Source organism: Podarcis pityusensis (assembly GCF_964106645.2).
Source record: "Podarcis pityusensis genome assembly, chromosome: 13".
Lineage (NCBI taxonomy): Eukaryota > Metazoa > Chordata > Lepidosauria > Squamata > Lacertidae > Podarcis > Podarcis pityusensis.
In genome coordinates this window covers 49,954,348-49,978,744 of record NC_138038.1, presented here as the reverse complement: position 1 = coordinate 49,978,744, position 24,397 = coordinate 49,954,348, and the positions used below count along the sequence as shown (strand labels likewise).

Here is a 24,397-nt window from a genome sequence, read left to right as displayed (position 1 = left end):
CATCTCGCTTTAGGGAGCCGGCATACAGCTTCCGGGTCATGTGGCCAGCATGACTAAGCCGCTTCTGGCGAGCCAGAGCAGCGCACGGAAACGCCGTTTACCTTCCCGCCGGAGTGGTACCTATTTATCTACTTGCACTTTGACGTGCTTTCGAACTGCTAGGTTGGCAGGAGCAGAGACCGAGCAACGGGAGCTCACCCCGTTGCGGGGATTCGAACCACCAAACTTCTGATCGGCAAGTCCTAGGCTCTGTGGTTTAACCCACAGCGCCACCAGCTTCCCTCCTGGGGTCCTTTATCTTTACCTAATTATATCGCAAGTGAAACCTTCACCACCAGCACCCGGTGTACCAAGTGAAAACCAACTGCAGTCCTCTTTTAATTTAACAATAACAACAATTAGGAAGCCCCCAGCATAACCTGCGGAGGCCAGAAAAATTTGCTTGGGAACGTCGCAGTTCAGGACAGGGGATGATCTGGTCCCAGAGGTGGACGTTATCCAAAACCCGGTGTAGTGGTTAAGAGTTTCAAACTAGGAATGGAAAGGCCCACATTCAAAGCTCGCTGGATGGCCTTGGGTCCCTCACTTTCATCCTGCCCTTCCTCACAGGTTTATTGTGAGGTTGAAGCCAGGAAGAGGGGAGAACCCCACCTATAGCCCTGAGGTACTTTTGAGAGACGGCAGGATTAAAATGCAATTATTCTTGACAATCCCGTGCAGAGAGGCTGGCCTCTTTCCCATGCAGTCTAGTCTCGATTCTGCCCCTCCTCCTTTCGGCTGGTCTTTTGTGGTGCCTGCGGACCCACACACCCCCTTAAACGAAGGATCAAGAAATGAACAAAAGCCAAACCGCTGCATCTTTGCGGTTTCCGCTTTGTCATGGGCCAGCAAGAAACTCTGGGTGGTTTCTACAACTTGGAAGTTTCAGTTTATGAGGGAAGGCAAATAATCAGGCTGTTTTGGTATGGGGCGGGTCTGGGGGGGAGGCAGAGGAGGCAGGCACAAACTTCCAACCCCAACAGGTGAACTTCAAAAAGTCCTTGGAAAAGTCAGCTGTGTCTCAAGCATTTAAGTGGTTTTATAGTTGCTTTCAAGGTTGTTAACCATCATATACAAGGTGTGACCGGAAAGTTCGGTGAATGGTCACAGAAATCGGACAGTGAGAAATATTCGAACATGCATGCCTTACAGGCCTTCAAAGTAGGCCTCTGATACAACGCAGCGTTGACAACGTTCGTAGAGCTGTTGGAAACTTCTGGAGAAGTCCTCTTTTCATACTGCTTTCAGTTGTCTCGTCACAGCAGCTTGGACATGTGAAATGTTGGGAAATCTGTGCCCTTTCAGTGCAGATTTCAGTTTTGGAAAAATTAAGAAATCCGGTGGGGCCAGATCGGGAGAATATGGAGGGTGGAACAACTCAGTAACCTCAAGAACAATTTCACACGGAATATGCAATTCTTCCGCCGTCGTTCGGAAGCACAAACGCCGATCCCGCATCAATAAGTCACAAACTCTGTCAACATTTGCTGCCCTTCACAGAAACATTTAAACCACTCATACATTGTCTTTCGAGTTACAGCTTCGTCTGCCTGCACAATTGTGAACATTTTGTGGGTTTCTGATGCCAATTGTATGTTCAAATATTTCTTGCTGTCCAATTTCTGTGACCATTCACCAAACTTTCCGGTATTTAAAGCACGTCTTCCCCCACAAAGAATTCTGGGAAGTGTAGTTTTCACACACCCAACAGAGCTGCATTTCCCAGCCTTAACAAACTACAGTTCTCAGAATTCATTGGGTGGGTGCTTTAAATGTATGCTGTGTACACAGCCTTAATTTTTAAGAAAAAAGAAAAACTCTCTTCATCAAATGGCAGTCCTTTCACATCTCCTGTCAGAGAAGATTTTTTTCATTGTCTTTTAATACACCAAATTTTCCAGTAGATAGGTTTCGTGTTGTTGTTTCTCAAGCGGCTCTTGAGCGTTACCTCCCGTTCTATGTTGGAGATTTAATCCCAGGATTAGTCTCCGGCGTACCTGAAACGTGAGTAATAACTTTTGTAGAACAAGCATGGAGCCAGCACTGTCTTCATCAGGGGCTTTAAAATAGATAAAACTATTTATATGCAGCTCGTGTACAAGAAATGCAATATAGAAAAGGTAAACACAGGCGAAACTGTAAAACAAAGGCTGTAAAACTTAGGTTGAGAAATGCTTGTTGGAATAAATAAAAAGTATTCAGTAGGTTCGACAGGAATCCATGCAGCCCAGTCATGGGACCACAAAAAGTGGCTCCCCCAGGCTTCTGGTTGCACTCTGCCTTAATGGAGGCAGCCCCCACAACAGTGGGAGATGGTTGGCGGAGGAAAAACAAGGATGATTGAGGGTAAATCATCCTTGCAAATCCCCTCCAGGGACGGGAGGAACAGACTTCACTTGCAGTTTGTGGTCCTTGGGTAAAAAAGGTCAAGGACCACTGGGCAGTTAAGTCCAGTCAAAGGCGACTATGGGGTTGTGGCGCTCATCTTGCTTTCAGGCCGAGGGAGCCAGCATTTGTCCACAGACAGCTTTCCGGGTCATGTGGCCAGCATGACTAAACCGCTTCTGGCGCAACAGAACACCATGACGGAAACCAGAGCGCAGAGAAGCACCGTTTAACTTCCCACTGCAGCAGTACCTATTTACTCGCACTGGTGTGATTTTGAACTGCTAGGTTGGCAGGAGCTGGGACAGAGCAATGGGAGCTCACCCCATTGCAGGTATTCAAACCACCAACCTTCCGATTGGCAATCAATACTAGAAACTTGAACCTGGACCGATTAGGAGATATTGCTGTGGGGTCCACCACATAAAAATAGAAATAAGCTCCATTCTCCTCAAAATATAACTTCAAAAAGAACAAGTTGAGGTAAAACAACTCCATTGTAGGTTACACAAACACTAAAATAACCTTTGAATATTCGCTAAGATGAAATGTAGGCAGCAGACGAAAGTGAAGAACGCTCTCCTGTATTATCCTCAGAGACCAAATGCCCACCGAAAGTAATCACCCTGTAAATAATAATAATAAATTAATTAATTAATTATACCCAGACACATTTCAACATGAAGTCCGCCTCAGTGGCCAACCTTTGTAAGGTTGTCAGCTTCTGTATAAAAACTCGTAATTCAAGTAGATGTAAAATGTATCCAAAGTCAAGACCGTGAAATCCTTTTTAGTTCTTAATTCCTTATCCAAATAAGGACGGTAATTGCTTTCAAAATACCTTAGGAAACCATAGGGTAGCCTGACTGCCTACAGAGTTAGCAGGAAGCTCATTATAAAACCATGAGTCTCAAGCAGAGAAATCAAAACCATAAAGCTTCTTTATGTCTTTAGTAGCCGCAGGCTTGAAAAATGGCACCATCTGAACCCTTGACAGGAATGGCAGCTTGGAGGGGGTCGGATCCTGAGCAGGGTTTGAAGGTGTTGGCTGGACACACCCACCCAGCAGCCAGTTCTAGTTGCTGGCGGCAGGTGTATCAAATCCCCTACAGTCTGACAGATTCAGGGTCTCTCTATCATCTATCTCCTCCTTTTCCTTTATCCCCCTCTGAGGTAGGTTAGGCCGAAAGACTGCGACTGACCCAAAGTCTGTGGCCGAGCAAGGATTGAGAATTGTAGAGTTGGAAGGGACCATGCGAGTCATCCAGTCTGACCCCTCGCAATGCAGGAACCTTCTTGCCCAGCGTGGGTCTCGAACTCACCACCCTGAGACTGAGAATCCTGTTCTCTACCGACCGAGCTATTCTGCATAGTATTTGAACCCACACCTCTCAAATCCAGCACTCTGAACCACTGCGCCGCAGTGGATTTGTACCAGTTTAAACCTTTACGGCTCCCCACCAAATACGGTAGTTCTTGGAATTGTAGTTTGAGTAAGATGCTGGGCGTTTGCACAAGGAGATCCTTAATCTAATCTCTCTCTCACACACACACACACTGCAAAAAATGGGACCAGAATTCCCTGAAAAGATGGAATGTCTGCTAAACTGGCCAAAGTCCGTCAAGTTGGCACACATCAACCTGAATGAAGTTGTTGTTGAGTCGTTTAGTCGTGTCCGACTCTTCGTGAGCCCCTGGACCAGAGCACGCCAGGCCCTCCTGTCTTCCACTGCCTCCCGCAGTTTGGTCAAACTCATGTTTGTAGCTTCAAGAACACTGTCCCACCATCTCGTCCTCCGTCATCCCCTTCTCCTTGTGCCCTCCATCTTTCCCAACATCAGGGTCTTTTCCAGGGAGTCTTCTCTTCTCATGAGGTGGCCAAAGTCTTGGAGCCTCAGCTTCAGGATCTGTCCTTCCAGTGAGCACTCAGGGCTGATTTCCTTCAGAATGGAGAGGTTTGATCTTCTTGCAGTCCATGGGACTCTCCAGAGTCTCCTCCAGCACCAGAATTCAAAAGCATCCATTCTTCAGCGATCAGCCTTCTTTATGGTCCAGCTCTCACTTCCATACATCACTACTGGGAAAACCAGAGCTTTAACTATAAGGACCTTTGTCGGCAAGGTGATGCTTTTTAACATGCTGGACCTGAATGTACCATATTGCAATATTGCTACTTCTTCAGTGGAGACCGATTCGTTCACCAGGGCCCTTGCTTCCCCCACTCTTTCCTTTCTCCTGACTTTTCTTTCTCCCTCTCAGAGCTGGAGCTGGTTCAGAACGCCTTCTTCACTGATCCGAATGACCAGAGCGCCTGGTTCTATCATCGCTGGCTCCTGGGGAGAGGTACGAAAGCGATGCACGTTTCCTTGTCCCTGTTCCCCTCGCAGAGCTGCCCCACTGCAAGAAGTGAAAGAAAGTGGGAACCAGGGAGGCTCGCCTGAAACCATCATTGCTTAGTTTTAGTAAGGTGACTCGGAAACTACAATTAATCCAGAGTCCGGCAGCTGGACTGGTGACTGGGAGCGGCCGCCGAGACCACATAACACCGGTCCTGAAAGACCTACATTGGCTCCCAGTACGTTTCCAGGCACAATTCAAAGTGTTGGTGCTGACTTTTAAAGTCCTAAATGGCCCAGTATACCTGAAGGAGCGTCTCCACCCCCATCGTTCTGCCCGGACACTGAGGTCCAGCACCGAGGGTCTTCTGGCGGTTCCCTCCCTGCGAGAAGTGAGGTTACAGTGAACCAGGCAGAGGGCCTTCTCGGTGGTGGCACCTGCCCTGCGGAACACCCTCCCACTAGACGTCAAGGAAATAAACAACTCTTTGACTTTTAGAAGGCATCTGAAGGCAGCCCTCTTTCAGGAAGCTTTTAATGCTTGGTTTATTTATTTGTCTTTCCCTCTGTATTTACACAACCATTTACCATGTTGCTGTTTATGCACATATACTACGCAAGAAAAAGAAAAATACAACAAGAAAAAAAGAGACAGTAGAGCTAAGAAAAGATAAAATAAGTTTCCGATTGTTCTCAAAAACTGAATCTCATTTGTTATTTTTTACACAGTGTCATGATACAGTGGTACCTCGGGTTACATACGCTTCAGGTTACAGACTCCACTAACCCAGAAATAGTGCTTCAGGTTAAGAACTTTGCTTCAGGATGAGAACAGAAATCGTGCTCCGGCGGCATGGCGGCAGCAGCGGGAGGCCCCATTAGCTAAAGTGGTGCTTCAGGTTAAGAACAGTTTCAGGTTAAGAACGGACCTCCGGAACAAATTAAGTACTTAACCCGAGGTACCACTGTATTGTACTTTGTTTCGTTAATATCCTTCGGGGGGAGGGGGGGAGAATTCTTTTGGTTTGTTGTCTATACATTACAAGAATCTTTCAAGGTTTGCCAGGAGTTTTTTGGTCTCATAGTAATTTTTCAAATATTCTTTAAACACTATCCATTCTTTATTCACCTTCTGCCCTGAGTCCCCTCTAACTCTCCCAGTCGTTCTTGCCAATTGGATGTCTCTCCTGTCGCCCCCACAGCTGACCCAGAACCGACAATTCGCTGTGTCTACGTCAGCCGAGAGGACACCTCCTTAGCAGTTGCTTTCTCCCACCCTGTGGCAGTAAGTTTCGGGAGGACGGGAGGAAATTGAGGCCCCGGTGCCACCCGCCTCGCGTCCTCGAGAGCCAAGGGTCTTCCTCAATATCTCTCTCTCTCTCTCTCTCTCTCTCTTGTTTTTTAGGTGGCACCAGCGTCTCACGACCTGATTGTGTTTGGAGACGAATCGCCTCTTGTTGTACGTTGGCGCACCCCTGATAGGAGGAACAGGCCTGGGTTTATGTGGGTATCCTACAGACCCCCTGTGCGTGGGCTCAACAGCGAGAGTCGGGGGCCTGAAACATCCTGAAGTGTACCTTCCACTTTGGGGGGGAACAGGCAAACGTGGAGATTTGAAAATGAGTTTTATTTGACGCAGGTCAGCTCCCTTAACAAGCTACAGTTCCCAGAATTCTTTGGGGGAAGCCATGACAGTTTTATAGTGTGTGTGTGTGTGTGTGTGTGTGTGTGTGTGTAAATTTATTTATTTGGTTTTTCAAATTAAATTTTACAGTCACATATCCAGCTTACAACATAGAAAAAATATTCCAGGGAATCTCCTCCCCTTTGTGGGTCCCATTGCTAATCATTTCCTCCTGCGTCTTTTACGATAATCCAAATCTTCTACCTCTCCGTCATGTCCAAAATTCGCCGTTAAACTACAAGTGATATTCCAACGCTCCTAAGGATTTTAACTGTTTGCAATGGTTTTTAAGAGAAGTTAATGAATTTACCCCATTCCTTATTAAAATTTTGGTCTTCCAAAATTTGACAGCTTAAAAAGTGGTGTGTTGCTGCTTTCAGCGCAGATTGGGCCCTGCTCGATGCCAAGGTCAAAGCACTCTGTACGTGGTCAGAGACCCCGCGGCTTCGCAATTTGGAGATGAACCTGAGTAGTTAAAAGCAGGTTCTGAGGTCTGAGGAGGGTGAGAGCCGGGGCTGTTTTGATGTGACGGAGGCAATGGAATAACCCGTTGGCTAAATTTTAAGGAAGGGGCTTTGCACTTGATCCTGTGAGGTGAGGGGAAAGCAGCTGTTCTGCCAGTGGTTTCGGTTTTCCTTAAATCACGGCGTCTCCCAGCTCTGCGACTTGCCAGCTTCCGCCCTGAATGACCACTGGCCGCAGCACACCTTCCGGGTCTTATGGGCCGAGGGCCAGTCCCAGAAGGAGTGTGTCCTTTTTAAAGGTATGTATGTATTTACTTAGTAGACGTCTTTCGCACTCTGCACCGTAAGTTCCCAGGGGTGTTTACAACCGCAAAGCATTATGGGTTGTGTCCAGTGCTAGTCTTGTTGTGAACCACCCTGAGGTCAGCGGATGAGGGGCAGTAAACAGATTGAATAAATAAATAAAAAACTTGAGAGTATACCCACTGGAGCTACTCAGTATAATTGACATTTAGCTGTGGTTGGGGGTTGGACTAGACGACCATGTGGGAACCCAACTCTACTATTCTATGATTCTGTGACAGGACTAACACGTATTAGACTGACACGCTTTAGAGCAGGGTGGTCCAATCTGCGGCTCACGAGGCCTTTTTTGGCGCCCCTCTGCGGCATTCAAGAAAAAAAACACCTTATAGCCTTAAAAAAAATATTTTTTTGTGTCGTGTGTTGCTTTTGAAAGCGCATACATCTGTTTGTGTATTAAATTTATTTAATGATTAAATATATTACATTTAATAATGGCATGTTTTATATATTTAATCAAATGTAATGTGTATATTTAATTTGAGACGTGGAAATTTAATTCATTGTGTGTGTCCCTCGGGTTCTGTGTCAGAAGTGCTCTTGCGGCCCACTTATGTCTGAGAGGTTGGACCCCGCCCTGCCTTTTAAAAAAACAAATATTCATTCACATCCCTGGGTCTGAATAGAACTAACACTGGGAAACAACCCACAGTTGGAGAACCAGATTTAGGAAGAGGGGGATACTTTTAACTGACTGATTAAAGAGATGCAATTTCGGTGAAATGTGTAGTTTGAAGATGCCAACTGCACCTGTCAGGAGAAGAGATTTCCCAATTTAGGGGGCCGACACAGAGAATCCCGGGCTGCTGTGGGTGGCAGAACTATTAAAAGGTAAAGGTAAAGGGACCCCTGTCCGTTACGTCCAGTCGTGGCCAACTCTGGGGTTGTGGCGCTCATCTCGCTTTCAGGCCGAGGGAGCCGGCGTACAGCTTCCGTGTCATGTGGCCAGCATGACTAAGCCGCTTCTGGCGAACCAGAGCAGCACATGGAAACGCCGTTTACCTTCCTGCCGGAGCGGTACCTATTTATCTACTTGCACTTTGACGTGCTTTCAAACTGCTAGGTTGGCAGGAGCAGGGACCGAGCAACGGGAGCTCACCCCGTTGCGGGGATTCGAACCGCCAACCTTCTGATCGGCAAGCCCTAGGCTCAGTGGTTTAGACCACAGCGCCACCCGCGCAGAACTATTACCCCATTCTTAACCCCAGAGAAGATCAACAGGTGGCCTTTCTCACGCTTGGGGGCAAGAACGGTTCAGGGCTTTAAGGAACATCGGAAGTTAACTTTCTGCCGAATCAGACCATTGGTCTGTCTACCTCAGTATTGTCTTCACTGACTGCCAGCAATGGCTGTCCAGGATCTGAGGCAGGAATTTCTCCCAACCCTACCTGGAGATGCCAGGATTCGAACCTGGAACCATCCGTTTGCAAGGGAGGGGCTCTACCACTGAGCCACGGCCCTTCCTGGGACTCCCAGAGGGGCTGAGAGGGTCCCCACTTCTTCTTCTTCTTCTTTGGCTATCACTTGTAGCCAAATAAGATTGTCTTCCATAAACACGGTTTTAACAGTGAGTCCATAAGTGACTGTGGAGGCCAATTCTGGACCCACCTTCCACAGTGGGGACATTGGTTCCCGGGCGGGAGTTGATCACGGTGTGGATTTGCCAAGCGTGCCTTCCTCTTAGCACATTTCCCCCTTGCGTCCTGAGTTCGAGTGTCTTCAAAGCCCAGGACACCTTTGGTAAAGGCTATTCTCCAATTGGAGGGACATGGGTGGTGCTGTGGGTTAAACCACAGAGCCTAGAGCTTGCCGATCAGAAGGTTGGCGGTTCGAATCCCCGTGACGGCATGAGCTGCCGTTGCTCGGTCCCTGCTCCTGCCAGTTCGAAAGCACGTCAAAGTGCAAGTAGAGAAATAGGTACCGCTCCGGCGGGAAGGTAAACGGCGTTTCCGTGCGCTGCTCTGGTTCGCCAGAAGCGGCTTAGTCATGCTGGCCACATGACCTGGAAGCTGTACACCGGCTCCCTCGGCCAGTAAAGCGAGATGAGCACCGCAACCCCAGAGTCGTCCGCAACTGGACCTAATGGTCAGGGGTCCCTTTACCTTTATTCTCCAATTGGAGCGCTCTCCCCAGAGACCCCCCTCTCAGGTGGGGGGTTTCCTGCCAGCGACCCCACTCGCTTCCCTTCCGCAGGGCCCCCCACACACTTCTTCACCTCCTCGATTTAACCCCTTTCCCCCTCTCTGCCCCCCACAGGACACAGGGATTGCTGGAGCCAAGATTCAGTCACTGAGGAGCAAGTTTTCAGGTAAGTAGCCAGGGGGAGAGGACTGAAGCCATGGGGCAAGAGGGGCTGGTTCATATGGACCTTTAAAGAACATTTTTCCGGGATCCATCATATGTGGCAATGAGCACCTCGTTGTTGACCTCTGTCCGTCTCAAGAGACAATGGAGTCCGCCTCCAGGGGTGAAGTCAAACAGCTGTTTTAGCTGCACCAAAGTGATCTCCCCAGGGCACAAGCCTGGGTGGTTTATATGGAGGTCTTGGGCTGCCTAGGCAACAAAACCATAGCTGTCAACATTTCCCTTTCTTTAAGGGAAATTCCCTTATAGGAATCCTCGCAGGAAAAAGGAAAAGTTGATAGCTTTGAACAAGACCCCCATCTCATTCTCGCTAATGTAGTTGAAACGGAAAGCAGAGCAAGACGTTTGGCGCCAGCCAGGGTGGATTTGATTTAAATCAAATCGATTTAAATCATGATTTAAATCACTAGTCAGTAAGACTTGATTTAAATCTCTTTATTTTACAGAAAGCCTCATTCTTGCTGGTATAATCTTAATATGTACAACCAGAGGAAGGTTTCATTTTTGGAATAATAAATTTTCAGAGTAGTTTTTACAGTTATATCAAAAATTACTGATCTGGTTATACTATTAGAAATACATAGTCAGATAATTATGAAATTATTGTGAGGTTTGATTACCGGTAGTTGACTGTTTATATTTGGACAACTTTTCTGCTGTACTTTATTGGAAGGAGAAAAATAGTCATTTCCTTAATAACAATTTAAACAATTTATTTAACTAAAGCAATAACATTATAGCATATGTTTCCATGTTTGCTAACTGATGCGGTAAAACGTTTTCGTGTTTTGTTTTTTAAAAAAACTTAGACTGAGTTTTAGCACACATGAAAAACTTAAAAACAAAACCTTATTTCCTGTTGAGTAGCCTTTGGCCTATAATGTAACTTAAATAGAAAACTATCTTTAGAAAGATTTTTCCTCCAAAAGCATTTTATTTTTAAAATCTGATTCAAATAAAAAAAAATCCATTTTAAAAAAAACACCATTGATTTTTTATCCACCCTGGCGGCAGCTTGGCTGCAGGAGTTGCCAGAAGGAAGCGTTCAAGGAGCCATCCAACCATCTTATTAGAGACCCCGGTCTGGATTTGTGTAGAGTTTGCTCCTAGAATCATAGAATCATAGAGTTGGAAGAGACCACAAGGGCCATCGAGTCCAACCCCCTGCCAAGCAGGAAGCACCATCAGAGCACTCCTGACATATGGTTGTCAAGCCTCTGCTTAAAGACCTCCAAAGAAGGAGACTCCACCACACTCCTGGGCAGCAAATTCCACTGTCGAACAGCTCTTACTGTCAGGAAGTTCTTCCTAATGTTTAGGTGGAATCTTCTTTCTTGTAGTTTGGATCCATTGCTCCGTGTCCGCTTCTCTGGAGCAGCAGAAAACAACCTTTCTCCCTCCTCTATGTGACATCCTTTTATATATTTGAACATGGCTATCATATCACCCCTTAATCCTGAACTTCTTCTCCTGAAGTTATTCTGCAAGGCAGTGGAAGTTGAGGATCAGAGCTTTCCTTCTCCTAGACAGGCTACCTCGCCAGGTGGACGAGCCCCATCTTGACGATGGCCACTTCCATTTTCAAAAACAAGAACCAAGTCACAGCGGGCAGGGCAGGCCTTAAAATGGCTCCTTGCCGCAATAGCAAACCCTCCGTATTCAGGGGAAATTCCTGGAAGTGAGCCACAGGGTACACCTCTTTCATTTTTATATTTATGTCCCACCAAGGTAGCCAACTATGGCGTCCTCTAGAAGTTTCTGGACTCCAGCTCCTATCATCCCTGAGTGTTGGCGAGGGTAGCCGGGGGGCTGATGGGTTTTGGAGTCCCAGCAACACCCGAAGGGGAACATTACAAATAGCCTCCATTGCTCGTCCTCAATTGGTGGGTCAGGACTACTGCTGGGCCCGTGGCCTGATCCAAGACGGGCCGCAACTGGAGCAATATTGTGACACAAATATACGCTAAAAGATTAAGAAATGGGTCCCCAAATGCGTGGCTGGATTAAAGCTGAGTCCTGGTCCTGAAAAGGTTGGAGGCTCCTGGACCAAATGGTGCCCTGCCAATGTTGTGGACTACAACTCCCATGATCCCTGATCCCTGACCATGCTGGCTGCTGGGAGTTGTAGTTCTTAATAATAATAATAATAATAATAATAATAATAATTTATTATTTATACCCCGCCCATGTGGCTGAGTTTCCCCAGCCACTCTGGGTGGCTCTCAATCAAGTGTTAAAAACAGTACAGCGTTACATATTAAAAACTTCCCTGAACAGGCCTGCCTTCAGATGTCTTCTGAATGTCAGGTAGTTGTTTATCTCTTTGACATCTGAAGGGAGGGCGTTCCACAGGGTGGGCGCCACTACCAAGAAGGCCCTCTGTCTGGTTCCCTGTAGCCTCACTTCTCGCAATGAGGGAACCGCCAGAAGGCCCTCGGCGCTGGATCTGTGTCCGGGCTGAGTGTTCCATAACATCTGGAAGGCACCACTTCGGCTACCCTTTGTGTCTGCTGCTCTTCTCCCCTGACCCCATTTTCCCCTCACAACAGCCCCGTAAGGTAGGCTTAATAATAATAATAATAATAATAATAGTAATAAATTATTTATATCCCGCCCTCCCCAGCCAAATCAAGGCTCAGAGTGGCTAACAACAATAAGCTGGACCCCTGCAGACATTTGGGGCAGCAGGGCTCTGCGGGTGTTTAGATCTTCTTGGTTATATCTAGTCATTGCTTATCTTCTGTTTTCATGGTGCCTTATTGTATATATTTACCACCACCGTGACATTTTACGTGAGTAAATAGAAAAGGGTGGGAGGAGACATTGGTGAGTATTGGGAGGCTAGGGGGCCGAGTTTGGGTTTGGGAGATGCGGGCTGAAGCGGAACTCGGGACTCCAAGCCGCCCTTCTCCCCAGCCTCAGCCTTCCATCCATAAAATGGGAATATCCGTGATCAGCATCCCAGAGTTGTGGGGATGAGCAACCCACAAATTACAAAGCACCTAGCCAATTAGGAGCGCTTGACATAAACGGCGGTTATTATTAATCATAGCCCGGCTCCTAATTCTGCCAAACCGTGTAGATTATGGCTCCGGGGTGGAGATCCTGCTAGCAGGCCTGCTTTTAGCTAATTTGGGGGAAAGGGACATTTTGTAATTTTGTAATAGATCAAATGCTGCGGTAGGAAGAAGTTGCATGCCTTAAGGCTGCGCGTGGGACTTACTTCTGAGTAAGCCTGTCCAGGAGTCTGTTATAAGACACTCTGGCAAACCAGAAATCGCCTCGTGCAGCTGGGGTTGACCTGGGAACATGACCAGAAATGCCCTTTTCAATTGAGGCGAGCGATAGGTTGCCAAGAGTAAAAGTGGTGTGGAAGACTCCTTCAAAACAGGGCCATGCGGTCGGATGGGGGAAGGATGTTTCATAAGCGCGACTCCAGGAAGTGGTGTGTTTCAGCTGACTCACCCAAGTGAAAGGGAGACACAGGTCTGGGGTTAACGGGGCTGTCAAATGCGGTCGCTGCAAACAACCCTGCGCGTGACACCATTGTCACACTGCGGTTTCGTCACGGTCGAGGCACCATACGCCACCAAAGTCGTTGTGCCCTCCCTGAGGGTTCAAGAAAGGGAGATCTGAGTCCTGGTACCCCATAGCAGGGATGGGGAGCCTGAAGAATAAGCGCTGTGCCCTATACCTCTTTGTTGTAGTTGTTGAGTCGTTTAGTCGTGTCCGACTCTTCGTGACCCCAAGGACCTGAGCACGCCAGGCACTCCTGTCTTCCACTGCCTCCCGCAGTTTGGTCAAACTCATGCTGGTAGCTTCAAGAACACTGTCCCACCATCTCGTCCTCTGTCGTCCCCTTCTCCTTGTGCCCTCCATCTTTCCCAACATCAGGGTCTTTTCCAGGGAGTCTTCTCTTCTCATGAGGTGGCCAAAGTCTTGGAGCCTCAGCTTCAGGATCTGTCCTTCCAGTGAGCACTCAGGGCTGATTTCCTTCAGAATGGACAAAGACAACAGGCCAACATATATAAGAAACATAATACAACATTAAACATTTTTAAAAAGACTCCCCTACATGGGATTGCCTTCAGATGGCTCAGAAGTTAGATAACTCCATAGCCTCCAATGAAAATAGGGACATCCTAAGAAAAAGGGACGCAGGTGGCGCTGTGGGTTAAACCACAGAGCCCAGGACTTGCTGATCAGAAGGTCGGCGGTTCGAATCCCCGTGACAGGGTGAGCACCCATTCCTCGGTCCCTGCTCCTGCCAACCTAGCAGTTTGAAAGCACGTTAAAAGTGCAAGTAGATAAATAGGTACCGCTCTGGCAGTGGGAAGGTAAACGGCGTTTCCGTGCACTGCTCTGGTTCGCCAGAAGTGGCTTAGTCATGCTGGTCACATGACCCAGAAGCTGTACACCGGCTCCCTCGGTCAGTAAAGCGAGATGAGCGCCACAACCCCAGAGTCGGCCACGACTGGACCTAATGGTCAGGGGTCCCTTTACCTTTACCTTAAGGAAAAGCAAAACATTCTGGTATCAAATCAGAAACAGGGATGGCTTCCCTAAATCAGGGACGTCCCTGGAAAATAGGGACACTTGCACAAACCAGAAGTGGAGTCCCTAAGGGGGTTGGATGGCTCCTTGTACACCTCCTTCCGGCAACTTCTGCAGCCAAACTGATGCCAAATGTCTTGCTCTGCTTTCCTTTGGACCACATCAGCCAGGCAGAGAGGGGGGCGGTCTTGTCATCTGGGCAGCCCGGGACCTCCAAACACACTTGTGCCCCGGGGAGATCACTTTGAGGTTGCTAAAGCAGCGGTTTGACTTCACCCCCAAAGGCACACTCCATTGTCTCTCGGGACTCTCCTTCCTTGGAGGTTTTCAAGCAGAGTTTGGGAGGTCATCTGTCATGGATGCTTTAGTTTCGATTCCTGCTTTGCTGGGGGTTCTACGATTCTGCCCCAGAGGCTGCCTCCTTTCCTCTTTCTGAGAACTAGGATCAGAGGCAGCGGAATGAGCAGCACTAGTCATGCCAGAAACTACAAGTAGTAGTGGTGATTTTGGGTTTTCCTGCTGGCAAGGAGCTCTCTCTTAGTCGGAGAACTGTAGAGTTGGAAGGAGACACAAAGAATCATCTCATTCAACCCCCTGCCATGGCTTATAGGCCTTCATTCAGAAATTGGTGGCTGAGGGGACACTGGTCTCTCTCTTTCTTTCTCTCTCACACACACCTCTTTCAAGAGTTGGCCATCTCCCTTGACCTCCCAGCTCCTCACTTTCCTTCTCCCGACCCAGGTGTGAGCTGTCCATTGAGAAGTCCACAGTACTGCAGTCCGAACTTGAATCCTGCAAGGAATTGCAGGCCTTGGAACCGGAGAACAAGTGTAAGTCTCTGGGCTGCTCATGCATGTTCTCTAACAGCCTTATTTGTGTCACGCTCTGGCGGGGGGGGGGGGACGCGGGTGGCGCTGTGGGTTAAACCACAGAGCCTAGGACTTGCCGATCAGAAGGTCAGCGGTTCGATTCCCTGCAACGGGGTGAGCTCCCATTGCTTTGTCCCTGCTCCTGCCAACCTAGCAGTTCGAAAGCACGTCAAAGTGCAAATAGATAAATAGGTACCGCTCCGGCGGGAAGGTAAGCGGCATTTCCGTGCGCTGCTCTGGTTCGCCAGAAGCGGCTTAGTCATGCTGGCCATGTGACCCAGAAGCTGGACGCCGGCTCCCTCGGCCAGTAAAGCAAGATGAGCACTGCAACCCCAGAGTCGGCCACGACTGGACCTAATGGTCAGGGGTCCTCTGGCGGGGGGGGGGGTGAGAACCAGGATTTTGAGATGCATGTCCTTGGGCAACTGTTGCACTGCTGTGTCTATATTCTGCGACTACACTGAATGCATATGCAGAATTGGAACAGAATTCAGCATTCTAAGCCATCAGTGACATTATGAGCTTTTAAAAAAGCAACAACAACAACCTTGTTTCTAGTCCTTAACATTTGGAAGTGTCGGGCAACACCTGGCTGAAACCCCAGCAGCTGAATTTGGGAACCAGTCAGGTATAGTGGGGTGGAAATCATCCTATGATTAGCAAAAGCATGGTAATTCTTTAAATGGGTTTAAAAAAAAAATATTATTGCTTTTGCCCCCTAACGCGTATTGTTTTTGTTTGCCATCTTCGGTTCCTTTGGGAGAACGGGCGCGGTGGAAATTTAATAAATAAATTGTGCAGAATAAATAAACGAAGATGAACGCAGGTCACAGAATTCAGCTTTGCCTCCACACAGAATTTTTCTCTTCACTTAAGGCGGGGAACCAGTTCCAATTTTTCTTTTTTGTGCTCTCTCACTCTCTCTCTAGGGTGCCTCTTGACCATCATCCTCCTCATGAGGGCCTTAGACCCCTTGGTTTATGAACACGAGACCCTCAGTTACTTTACGACCCTGAAGGTGAGCTGGGGGGGGGGGAGCAGAGCGGAATTAATTCAGCTGCACCCCCGATATCCTGTACCCCTTCTACATCAGCAGAGTCGGTTTGTAGAAGTGTTTGAAAAATAACACTTGGGGGGAAACACCCTGGCGTACTCACAGACTCATTTAGAGTGGGGGGCGGAAGATGGGTCCGGAATGGAGTGTCCTTACAGAGGGCATGGCTGGCTGGAACCCTGAACAGGCACACCCCAATGAACCACACTGAGTCAATTTGTTGCTGGTCCCACTTGTCCGCATTTACTGCCCCCCACCTGCTGGTTGAAGGATGTGGGTGGTGCTGTGAGTTAAACCACAGAGCCTAGGACTTGCCGATCAGAAGGTCAGCGGTTCGATTCCCTGCAACGGGGTGAGCTCCCATTGCTTTGTCCCTGCTCCTGCCAACCTAGCAGTTCGAAAGCACGTCAAAGTGCAAGTAGATAAATAGGTACCGCTCTGGCGGGAAGGTAAACAGCGTTTCCGTGCGCTGCTCTGGTTTGCCAGAAGCGGCTTAGTCCTGCTGGCCACATGACCCGGAAGCTGTACACCGGCTCCCTCGGCCAATAAAGCGAGATGAGCGCTGCAACCCCAGAGTCGGCCACGACTGGACCTAATGGTCAGGGGTCCCTTTACCTTTACCTTTACCTTTACCATCCTTTTAGGTACGCGGGTGGCGCTGTGGGTTAAACCACAGAGCCTAGGACTTGCCGATCAGAAGGTCGGCAGTTCAAATCCCCGCGACGGGGTGAGCTCCTGTTGCTCAGTCCCTGCTCCTGCCAACCTAGCAGTTCGACAGCACGAAATGCAAGTAGATAAATAGGTACCGCTCCGGTGGGAAAGTAAACAGCATTTCCGTGCACTGCTCTGGTTCGCCAGAAGCGGCTTAGTCCTGCTGGCCACATGACCTGGAAGCTGTACGCCGGCTTCCTCGGCCAATAAAGCGAGATGAGCGCCGCTGAGTCGGTCATGATTGGACCTTAGGGTCAGGGGTCCCTTTACCTTTACCTGCTGCTTAAAGGTTGTCTGGTGACAATGGTGTCTCTGAACTTGTGCAGAAGTGTCCTTTGTTCCTCAGCAGTCCTCCCCTAATTTGACACACACACACAGGGCAGACAAGGCAGCTGGCTTGAGGCCCTGTAAGCCTATCGTTTGAGAATGCCTAGCCCAAAAATGGAAAAGCCCAAAAATGGAAAACACAGAAATTACCAACTGTGAAGGAGTGGCAGACGAAGATGGTTGAATATGCGGAATTAGCAAAACTGACTCACAAGATCCGCAATCAGGAGGAAACAATGTTCCAAAAAGAATGGAGTAAAGTTATGGACTATATAAGTGAGAACTGTAGAAATTTGAAGACGTTAGCAGGGCTGAAATAAATCTTATGCCGTGATCTAGATATCATGAAGGAACTGTGGGTCAGAGATTGGAATAAGAAAACCTGTGGGAGGGAGGGGGGGAAGTCAATGCTCTGTAAAGCGTAAAGAAAGATAGTTGTAAAAGGATATGAAATATTAGTATATTTTGTCTGTGTATATAAAATGAAAACGGGATGTGGGTGGCGCTGTGGGTTAAACCACAGAGCCTAGGACTTGCTCATCAGAAGGTCGGCGGTTCGAATCCCCGTGACGGGGTGAGCTCCCGTTGCTCGGTCCCTGCTCCTGCCAACCTAGCAGTTCGAAAGCACGTCAAAGTGGAAGTAGATACAGTGGTACCTCAGGTTACATACGCTTCAGGTTACATACGCTTCAGGTTACAGACTCCGCTAACCCAGAAATAGTGCTTCAGGTTAAGAACTTTGCTTCAGGATGAGAACAGAAATCGCGCTCCGGCAGCGCGGCAGCAGCAGGAGGCCCCATTAGCTAAAGTGGTGCTTCAGGTTAAGAACAGTTTCAGGTTAAGTACAGACCTCTGGAACGAATTAAGTACTTAACCTGAGGTACCACTGTAAATAGGTACCACTCCGGCAGGAAGGTAAACGGCGTTTCCATGCGCTGCTCTGGTTCGCCAGAAGCGGCTTAGTCATGCTGGCCACATGACCTGGAAGCTGTACGCCGGCTCCGTCGGCCAATAAAGCGAGATGAGCGCCGCAACCCCAGAGTCGGCCATGACTGGACCTAATGGTCAGGGGTCGCTTTACCTTATAAAATGATAACTTAATAAAAAGCATATTTTTTTAAAAAAAGAGAATGCCCGCTGACCTCTGCTTCCGTTCTCCTTTACTCACTTTCCCTCCCCAGGCAGCTGACCCCATGCGCTCGGCCTACTTGGATGACCTTCGCAGCAAATTCCTGATTGAAAACAGCATCCTCAAGATGGAATACGCCGAGGCCCGCGTTGTGGACTTGTCCCAGAGGGTAGGAGGCCTGGGAGGCTGGGGGCTGACAGACGGAAAGCAGAGGATGAGGAAGGGACCAGGAAGGAGTCTGAGGAGGGGAGTGGATTCTGTGTGAGTGCCAGGGAATAGCCGGGAAGCGGGGAGATTTGGGGCAAGGTCCTGGTACGTCCCATTGTCAGGGACTAGTTGGACGCGGGAGGAACCAGCCAGGGAACCTCCAGGGGAAGACAGCCCAGAGCCCAGGGATTGGTGGTGGGACAATGATGAGTGCACAGAGGAAGAAGATTGGGAGGAGGAGATGTTGGAAGCTGGGGAGGCAACAGGGTTTAGTGAGGGGGAGAGTCTGTGGCAAAGAGGAGTCCAGAATCGGAGGCAGAAGATGAAGCAGGAGAGAGGAGGAATGCAAAGGAGAGTCTGGCTGGTGAAGACTCGTGGGTGTCTCCCCCTCCTGCTGCAACAAGCTCCCGTCTTGCCTGGTCTCCCAGAACCAGAAGAGGCATGAAAAGGGTGGTGGAGAGGTTAGCTGCAGGCAGGCATAGTCTCAGATTGCTTGGGGGAAACCCTGGAGAGGAGGAGACCTTCAAGCTCAGCAACTGCTTCATGGGGGCAAGACCTGCATTGCAGTGCTCACTGGGCCTGACACTCCTGTGCAGATCCTGTTTTTACTGATAAAGAGTTAACTCCACTTACAGCGTGTGATTTATGGCTGGCTGGTTTCTCACACTCCTTGAGCCTGCCTGTTGGTTCCTCCAAGACTTTGAGTCGCCCAGTGAGATGAATTAAGGGCAGGCAGGCATCTGTTTGGCCACTGGGGGCGGACAGGTAAAGGGACCCCTGACCATTAGGTCCAGTCGTGACCGACTCGGGGGTTGCGGCGCTCATCTCGCTTTATTGACTGAGGGAGCCAGTTTACAGCTTCCGGGTCATGTGGCCAGCAGGACTAAGCCGCTTCTAGCGAACCAGAGCAGCGCATGGAAACGCCGTTTGCCTTCCCGCTGGAGTGGTACCTATTTATCTACTTGCACTTTGATGTGCTTTCGAACTGCTAGGTTGGCAGGATCAGGGACCGAGCAACGGGAGCTCACCCCGTTGCGGGGATTCGAACCGCCAACCTTCTGATCAGCAAGTCCTAGGCTCTGTGGTTTAACCCTTGGGGGCGGACGGGATGTTGGACCAAATCAGGCCACTGGCCTGATCTAAGAGGCTCTTCTTAAAGAAACGTCCACCTTGAATTGGCACATAGTTCGGATGCTCGGATACGGAGTTCAGCAGAGCTCCTCTTCTCTAAGTGGCAAGAGATCATAGAGTTGACCCTGAGGTTAAGAGTATTCTGCTTTACTGACTGAGCTAGGAGGCTCTGTAAGGCGGCAGAGGAGTATTGCTGGTTGTGTTTGTGTGTTGAGAATTAGCTCGGATGTGTGAGGACTCCCCATGAATGTCCCTTCCACCACCACTACCACCCCTGTTTTATTTCCGTCTCCCCAGGGCCTCACCATTCTGTGCCACCTGGAACACCTGCTTCTGGTCACTCACATGAACATCTCAGACAACCTCCTCCGCTGCTTGCCCCCCACACTGGCCATGATGCGCTGCCTTGAGGTGAGGCTGCCCCACCCCCCGGGTGCCCAGCGACGGGTGCCCGTCTCTTAGGACCCCCGGCCTTCCTTAGAAGCCCTTTCTTCCCCCACAACCTTGGCTCAATAACGCCTTCAGGCAGAGGGCACGCCGGGAGCGAAGCCTAGGGGAAGCCACAGCTATTACACTGAACGGAAAGGGGGCAGATTTTGGTGTCGCACATGGCACCGCTGAAATTTGAGACCCCCCCAGGTCCACCGCTGCTTCAGGGCTCTTCTTCCGCTCTTAACGCCAGGCCTCGGGTATTACAGTGGTACCTCAGGTTACAGACACTTCAGGTTACAGATGCTTCAGGTTACAGACTCCGCTAACACAGAAATACTACCTCGGGTTAAGAACTTTGCTTCAGGATGAGAACAGAAATCGTGCTTGGCGGTGCGGCAGCAGCAGGAGGCCGCATTAGCTAAAGTGATGCTTCAGGTTAAGAACAGTTTCAGGTTAAGAATGGACCTCCGGAACGAATTAAGTACTTAACCTGAGGTACCACTGTATTTATGGGCCCCTGAATTATTATTACCAACTCAGTCTCACTCCAACGTCAGTCGAATGCTAGCATAGACAACGAACCTTTACTGTATTTTTGAACATATATCTATCCCACTTTTCCATCAATTTTTGTTTTGAATTGCCTCTGGGGGTATTTTGTTAACTGCACCATTTCGGCAAATTCTTGTAGCTTGTAATGCCAGTCCGTTATTGTCGGGGCTTCCTGTTCCTTCCACAGCCACATTTCAAAGCGGGGTTGCGGGCTGACTTGCGGGGTGGGGACGCGGATCGGGTTCCTGTTCCCTTGCTCCTCTTGACGCTCCTCCTCCTCTGTTTCGCCTCAGGTGCTGGAGGCTGACGACAACCAGATCGAGACCCTGGAAGGCCTGCCCCCGCTCCCTCGCCTGGAGGAGCTCTCCCTCTGCAACAACCGTATCCTTGGCGCTGTGCGGGTTCTGGGGCCCGTGGGGTTCGCTTGGGGTGGGGCAGGGATGCTCTCTGGGAAAGGGGAACCCTTCTCCCCCCCCTCTCTCTCTGAGAGCCAGTGTGGTGTAGTGGTTCAGAGCGGTGGACTTGTAATCTGGTGAACCGGGTTCGCTTCCCCACTCCTCCACATGCAGCTGCTGGGTGACCTTGGGCCAGTCACGCTTCTCTGAAGTCTCTCAGCCCCACTCACCTCACAGAGTGTTTGTTGTGGGGGAGGAAGGGAAAGGAGAATGTTAGCCGCTTTGAGACTCCTTCGGGTAATGATAAAGCGGGACACCAAATCCAAACAGTTCTCCTTGACTCCGCTGCCCCTCGCTCAGGCATCCAGCAGCCTTCCGGCCTCCGCACCCTCGCCACCTTCCCCAAACTCGCCCACCTCAACCTGCAAGGCAACCCTCTCTGCCAACTCCCCGGCGTCCAGTCGGAGCTCGCCGCCTTGCTGCCAAATGTGGGGACCATCCTGACCTGATGGGTTTTGCAGGAGACCCTTCTCGACATACGCACCCCCCCCCCCACAGTTCCTCCCCACGCACACTGACCCCCTTTTAATTTATTGGCATGAGGAAACGATGAAATAAAAAAAAGGTAATTGTTGCTGTGAGTCGCTACCGATGTCCATTACATGCAGCAGAAAGGGGGGTGAATCCCAGGAACGTCCCCCCTTCCTGCCGCTGCACCCTGCTCTCACGCACACCACAAACGCATATTGAATGTAGCTGAGAAAATGTGCAGCCTCAGAAATCATATCAGAAGACTGTTCTCACACAGGCCAGCCGTAAAAGCCCAACAGTTCCTGAATGATCTCCCAGTGAGAGACCTTGGTAGTAAGTCTTTTATGGAGGATTGGAAGTTTCCGGGACTCCAGCTCCCATCAGCCCCAGCCTGCGTGGCCAGAGATGATGGGAATTGTAGTCCAGGAACAACTAGAGAGCGAAACCCATCATCATCCCTGCCTTAAAAGTCCCAGCGGTTTCTAGAAGGTCTTCCAGACACAAGCCTGGTATCTGCTGATGAAACCTGGGCCAGTGAATCATAAACACGTATTCAGGCAAAAACAGAAATTGCGAAGAAGGGCATCACGCTTTCCTTGGTTATACAGAAGAGAGGCTTGTGTGTGTCATATTAAAAAGGAAGTCTTTCCCAACCACCACCACCACCACTGCCTCATCTCTCTCACCTAGGGGACGATTCCTGTGCTAGGACAGTTCCTGCCGTCTAAAGTATGAAAACATAAATATTTCACTTTTAAAAGTGCAGGTTAATTTAATTCACCATTTTCATTATATGTTCTTTTTTAAAAAGTGATTTATCTGACCTATGTCCCCTTGGTAGCTACCAGGTTGACAGAGGCCGGATTAATCACTTAAAAAGGAACACTTGCTCATTTATTTAAACCGGCAATTCTAAATACACTTCCTCATGAGTAATCCCTGCTGAACTCAGTAGGTCGCATTTTCTAAGCCAGGCATCACAGGCTTCTGCCAAAAATGCCACAGCCCGGCCGGCCTAGACCCATTTAATCCTGGGCTCACATTTTGTAGCCTGAGATTCTAGGAAGAACTTTTTGGCTCGTTTTTATTTCCACTTGGGTCGGCTCTTTGGTTGTGTGCCAGGAAACCATACTCTAGAGCAGCCCCATAGAAATCAACGACCGGGAGAGCTACCTTAAGCCCATCAGCTCCAACAGATCTACACATGAGTAAGGCTTAGTTGAATACACCCTCTTGTCCCGGCAAAGGCAAACTCGGCCCTCCAGATGTTTTGGGACTACAACTCCCATGATCCCTAGCTAACAGGGCCAGTGGTCAGGGATGATGGGAATTGCAGTCCCAAAAGATCTGGAGGGCCGGGTTTGTCTGTGCCTGCTCTTGTCCCTAAGTTGTGTGGAAGCCAGCAATAATACTTTACTTGGCCAGGCTTCAGAATCAACAGGTGACTCGACTGCGACTCCAGTTCCCGCTTCTTCGATCCACCCAAGGCTTCCTGTACCTCGCCCGCCTGCCTCCACCCACCCGGAGCCAAAGGAATTTGCTTTGACTTGTCCCAGACGGGGAGAGCGCAGACACCTGTCAGCAGCCTTGACATCTTGGCTGCCACTCTGCATTCCCCATGCGCAGGGTCCCACATCGCCCTGTCCCGTGACAACCAGCCTAGATGGCTTTAGGGGAGCTCTTAATAGCTGCCAGCCGCCATGGCTGTGCTTTGCCTACACGGTTGATGCCTCTGAACGCTGGTTTTCGGAAACCACAGCTGTGGGAAAGTGCTGCGCCTTTGCTCAGCGTCGTGGACTGACTGAGTGCGGGGGGGGGGGCACCAGCTGGGGAACCCCCAGCATAGCTGTCAACTTTCAGATTTGGAAATAAGGGATCAGCAGCCCCACCTGTCCCGGGGACAGTCTACCGGATATCTAACAATCCGGGATAGCAGCGGGAAACGGCGCTGGAATAAGGGAATTTCCCACCAAAAAAAGGGAATGTTGACAGCTATGGCCCCCAGGGGAAGAAGGCTAAGAGCCTAGGGAGGGGTGGTGGGACAATTGCGAGTGGTCAGCTGGACTGGTGCTTGGGAGCGGTCGCCGAAACCACATAACACCGGTCCTGAAAGACCTACATTGGCTCCCGGTACGTTTCCGAGTTGGTGCTGACCTTGAAAGCCCTAAATGGCCTCGGCCCAGTATACCTGAAGGAGCGTCTCCACCCCCATCGTCCAGCCTGAGGACACAGGTCCAGCTCTGAGGGCCTTCTAGTGGTTCCCTCACTGCGAGAAGTGAGCTTACAGGGAACCAGGCAGAGGGCCTTCTTGGTGGTGGCGCCCGCCCTGTGGAATGCCCTCGCAACAGGTGTCAAGGAAATAAACAACTATCTGACTTTGAGAAGACATCTCAAGGCAGCCCTGTTTAGGGAAGTTTTTAATGTTTGGTGTTTTATCGTGTTTTTAATATATTCTGTTGGAAGCCGCCCAGAGTGGCTGGGGAGGCCCAGACAGATGGGTGGGGTATAAATAATAAATTATTATCATCATCAGAGGGAGCAAACTGGAAGGAGGATGTTTCTGAAGCTGAAGAACAGGGTTTAGTGAGCGGGGGGAGGCTGTGACGGAGAGCAGTCCAGAATCCGGAGGGTGGAGAAGACAAGGGCCCAGAGATGAGTCAGGCTACTGAAGAGTCCAGGGAGTCTTCCCCTCCTGCTGAAACCATCTCCCGTCTCCCAGAACCAGAAGAGGCATGAAAAGAGCAGAGCAAAGAGAGACAAGATGAAGGAGCCTTGGGTTGCTTGGGAAGGATCCGATGGAGGAGGAGATTTCAGGAGCAGTGGGAAGGCAGAGAACTTCAGCCCCCACAACGGCCTCATTGGGGCCAGCT

At 49.6% G+C, this 24,397-nt stretch overlaps 1 protein-coding gene across 5 annotated transcripts in view; it reads left to right on the top strand.

Moving 5' to 3' along the window:
- The window catches only part of RABGGTA (Rab geranylgeranyltransferase subunit alpha), a gene marked incomplete at its 5' end in the record, with an annotated part of 36,722 nt that extends 15,092 nt beyond the window's left edge, over window positions 1-21,630 (top strand). For all 5 annotated transcript variants that reach the window (XM_080979783.1, XM_080979785.1, XM_080979784.1 and 2 more), the window contains 11 exons: window positions 4,684-4,767; window positions 5,963-6,045; window positions 6,166-6,267; window positions 7,102-7,207; window positions 9,528-9,579; window positions 14,931-15,019; window positions 15,988-16,076; window positions 18,332-18,448; window positions 19,915-20,028; window positions 20,895-20,982; window positions 21,357-21,630. In XM_080979783.1, coding sequence (XP_080835909.1) covers window positions 4,684-4,767; window positions 5,963-6,045; window positions 6,166-6,267; window positions 7,102-7,207; window positions 9,528-9,579; window positions 14,931-15,019; window positions 15,988-16,076; window positions 18,332-18,448; window positions 19,915-20,028; window positions 20,895-20,982; window positions 21,357-21,505 — 1,073 coding nt within the window. In that variant the 3' untranslated portion in view covers window positions 21,506-21,630. The remainder of the gene's footprint in view (window positions 1-4,683; window positions 4,768-5,962; window positions 6,046-6,165; window positions 6,268-7,101; window positions 7,208-9,527; window positions 9,580-14,930; window positions 15,020-15,987; window positions 16,077-18,331; window positions 18,449-19,914; window positions 20,029-20,894; window positions 20,983-21,356) is intronic.
- Between the last annotated feature and the right edge of the window lie 2,767 nt (window positions 21,631-24,397).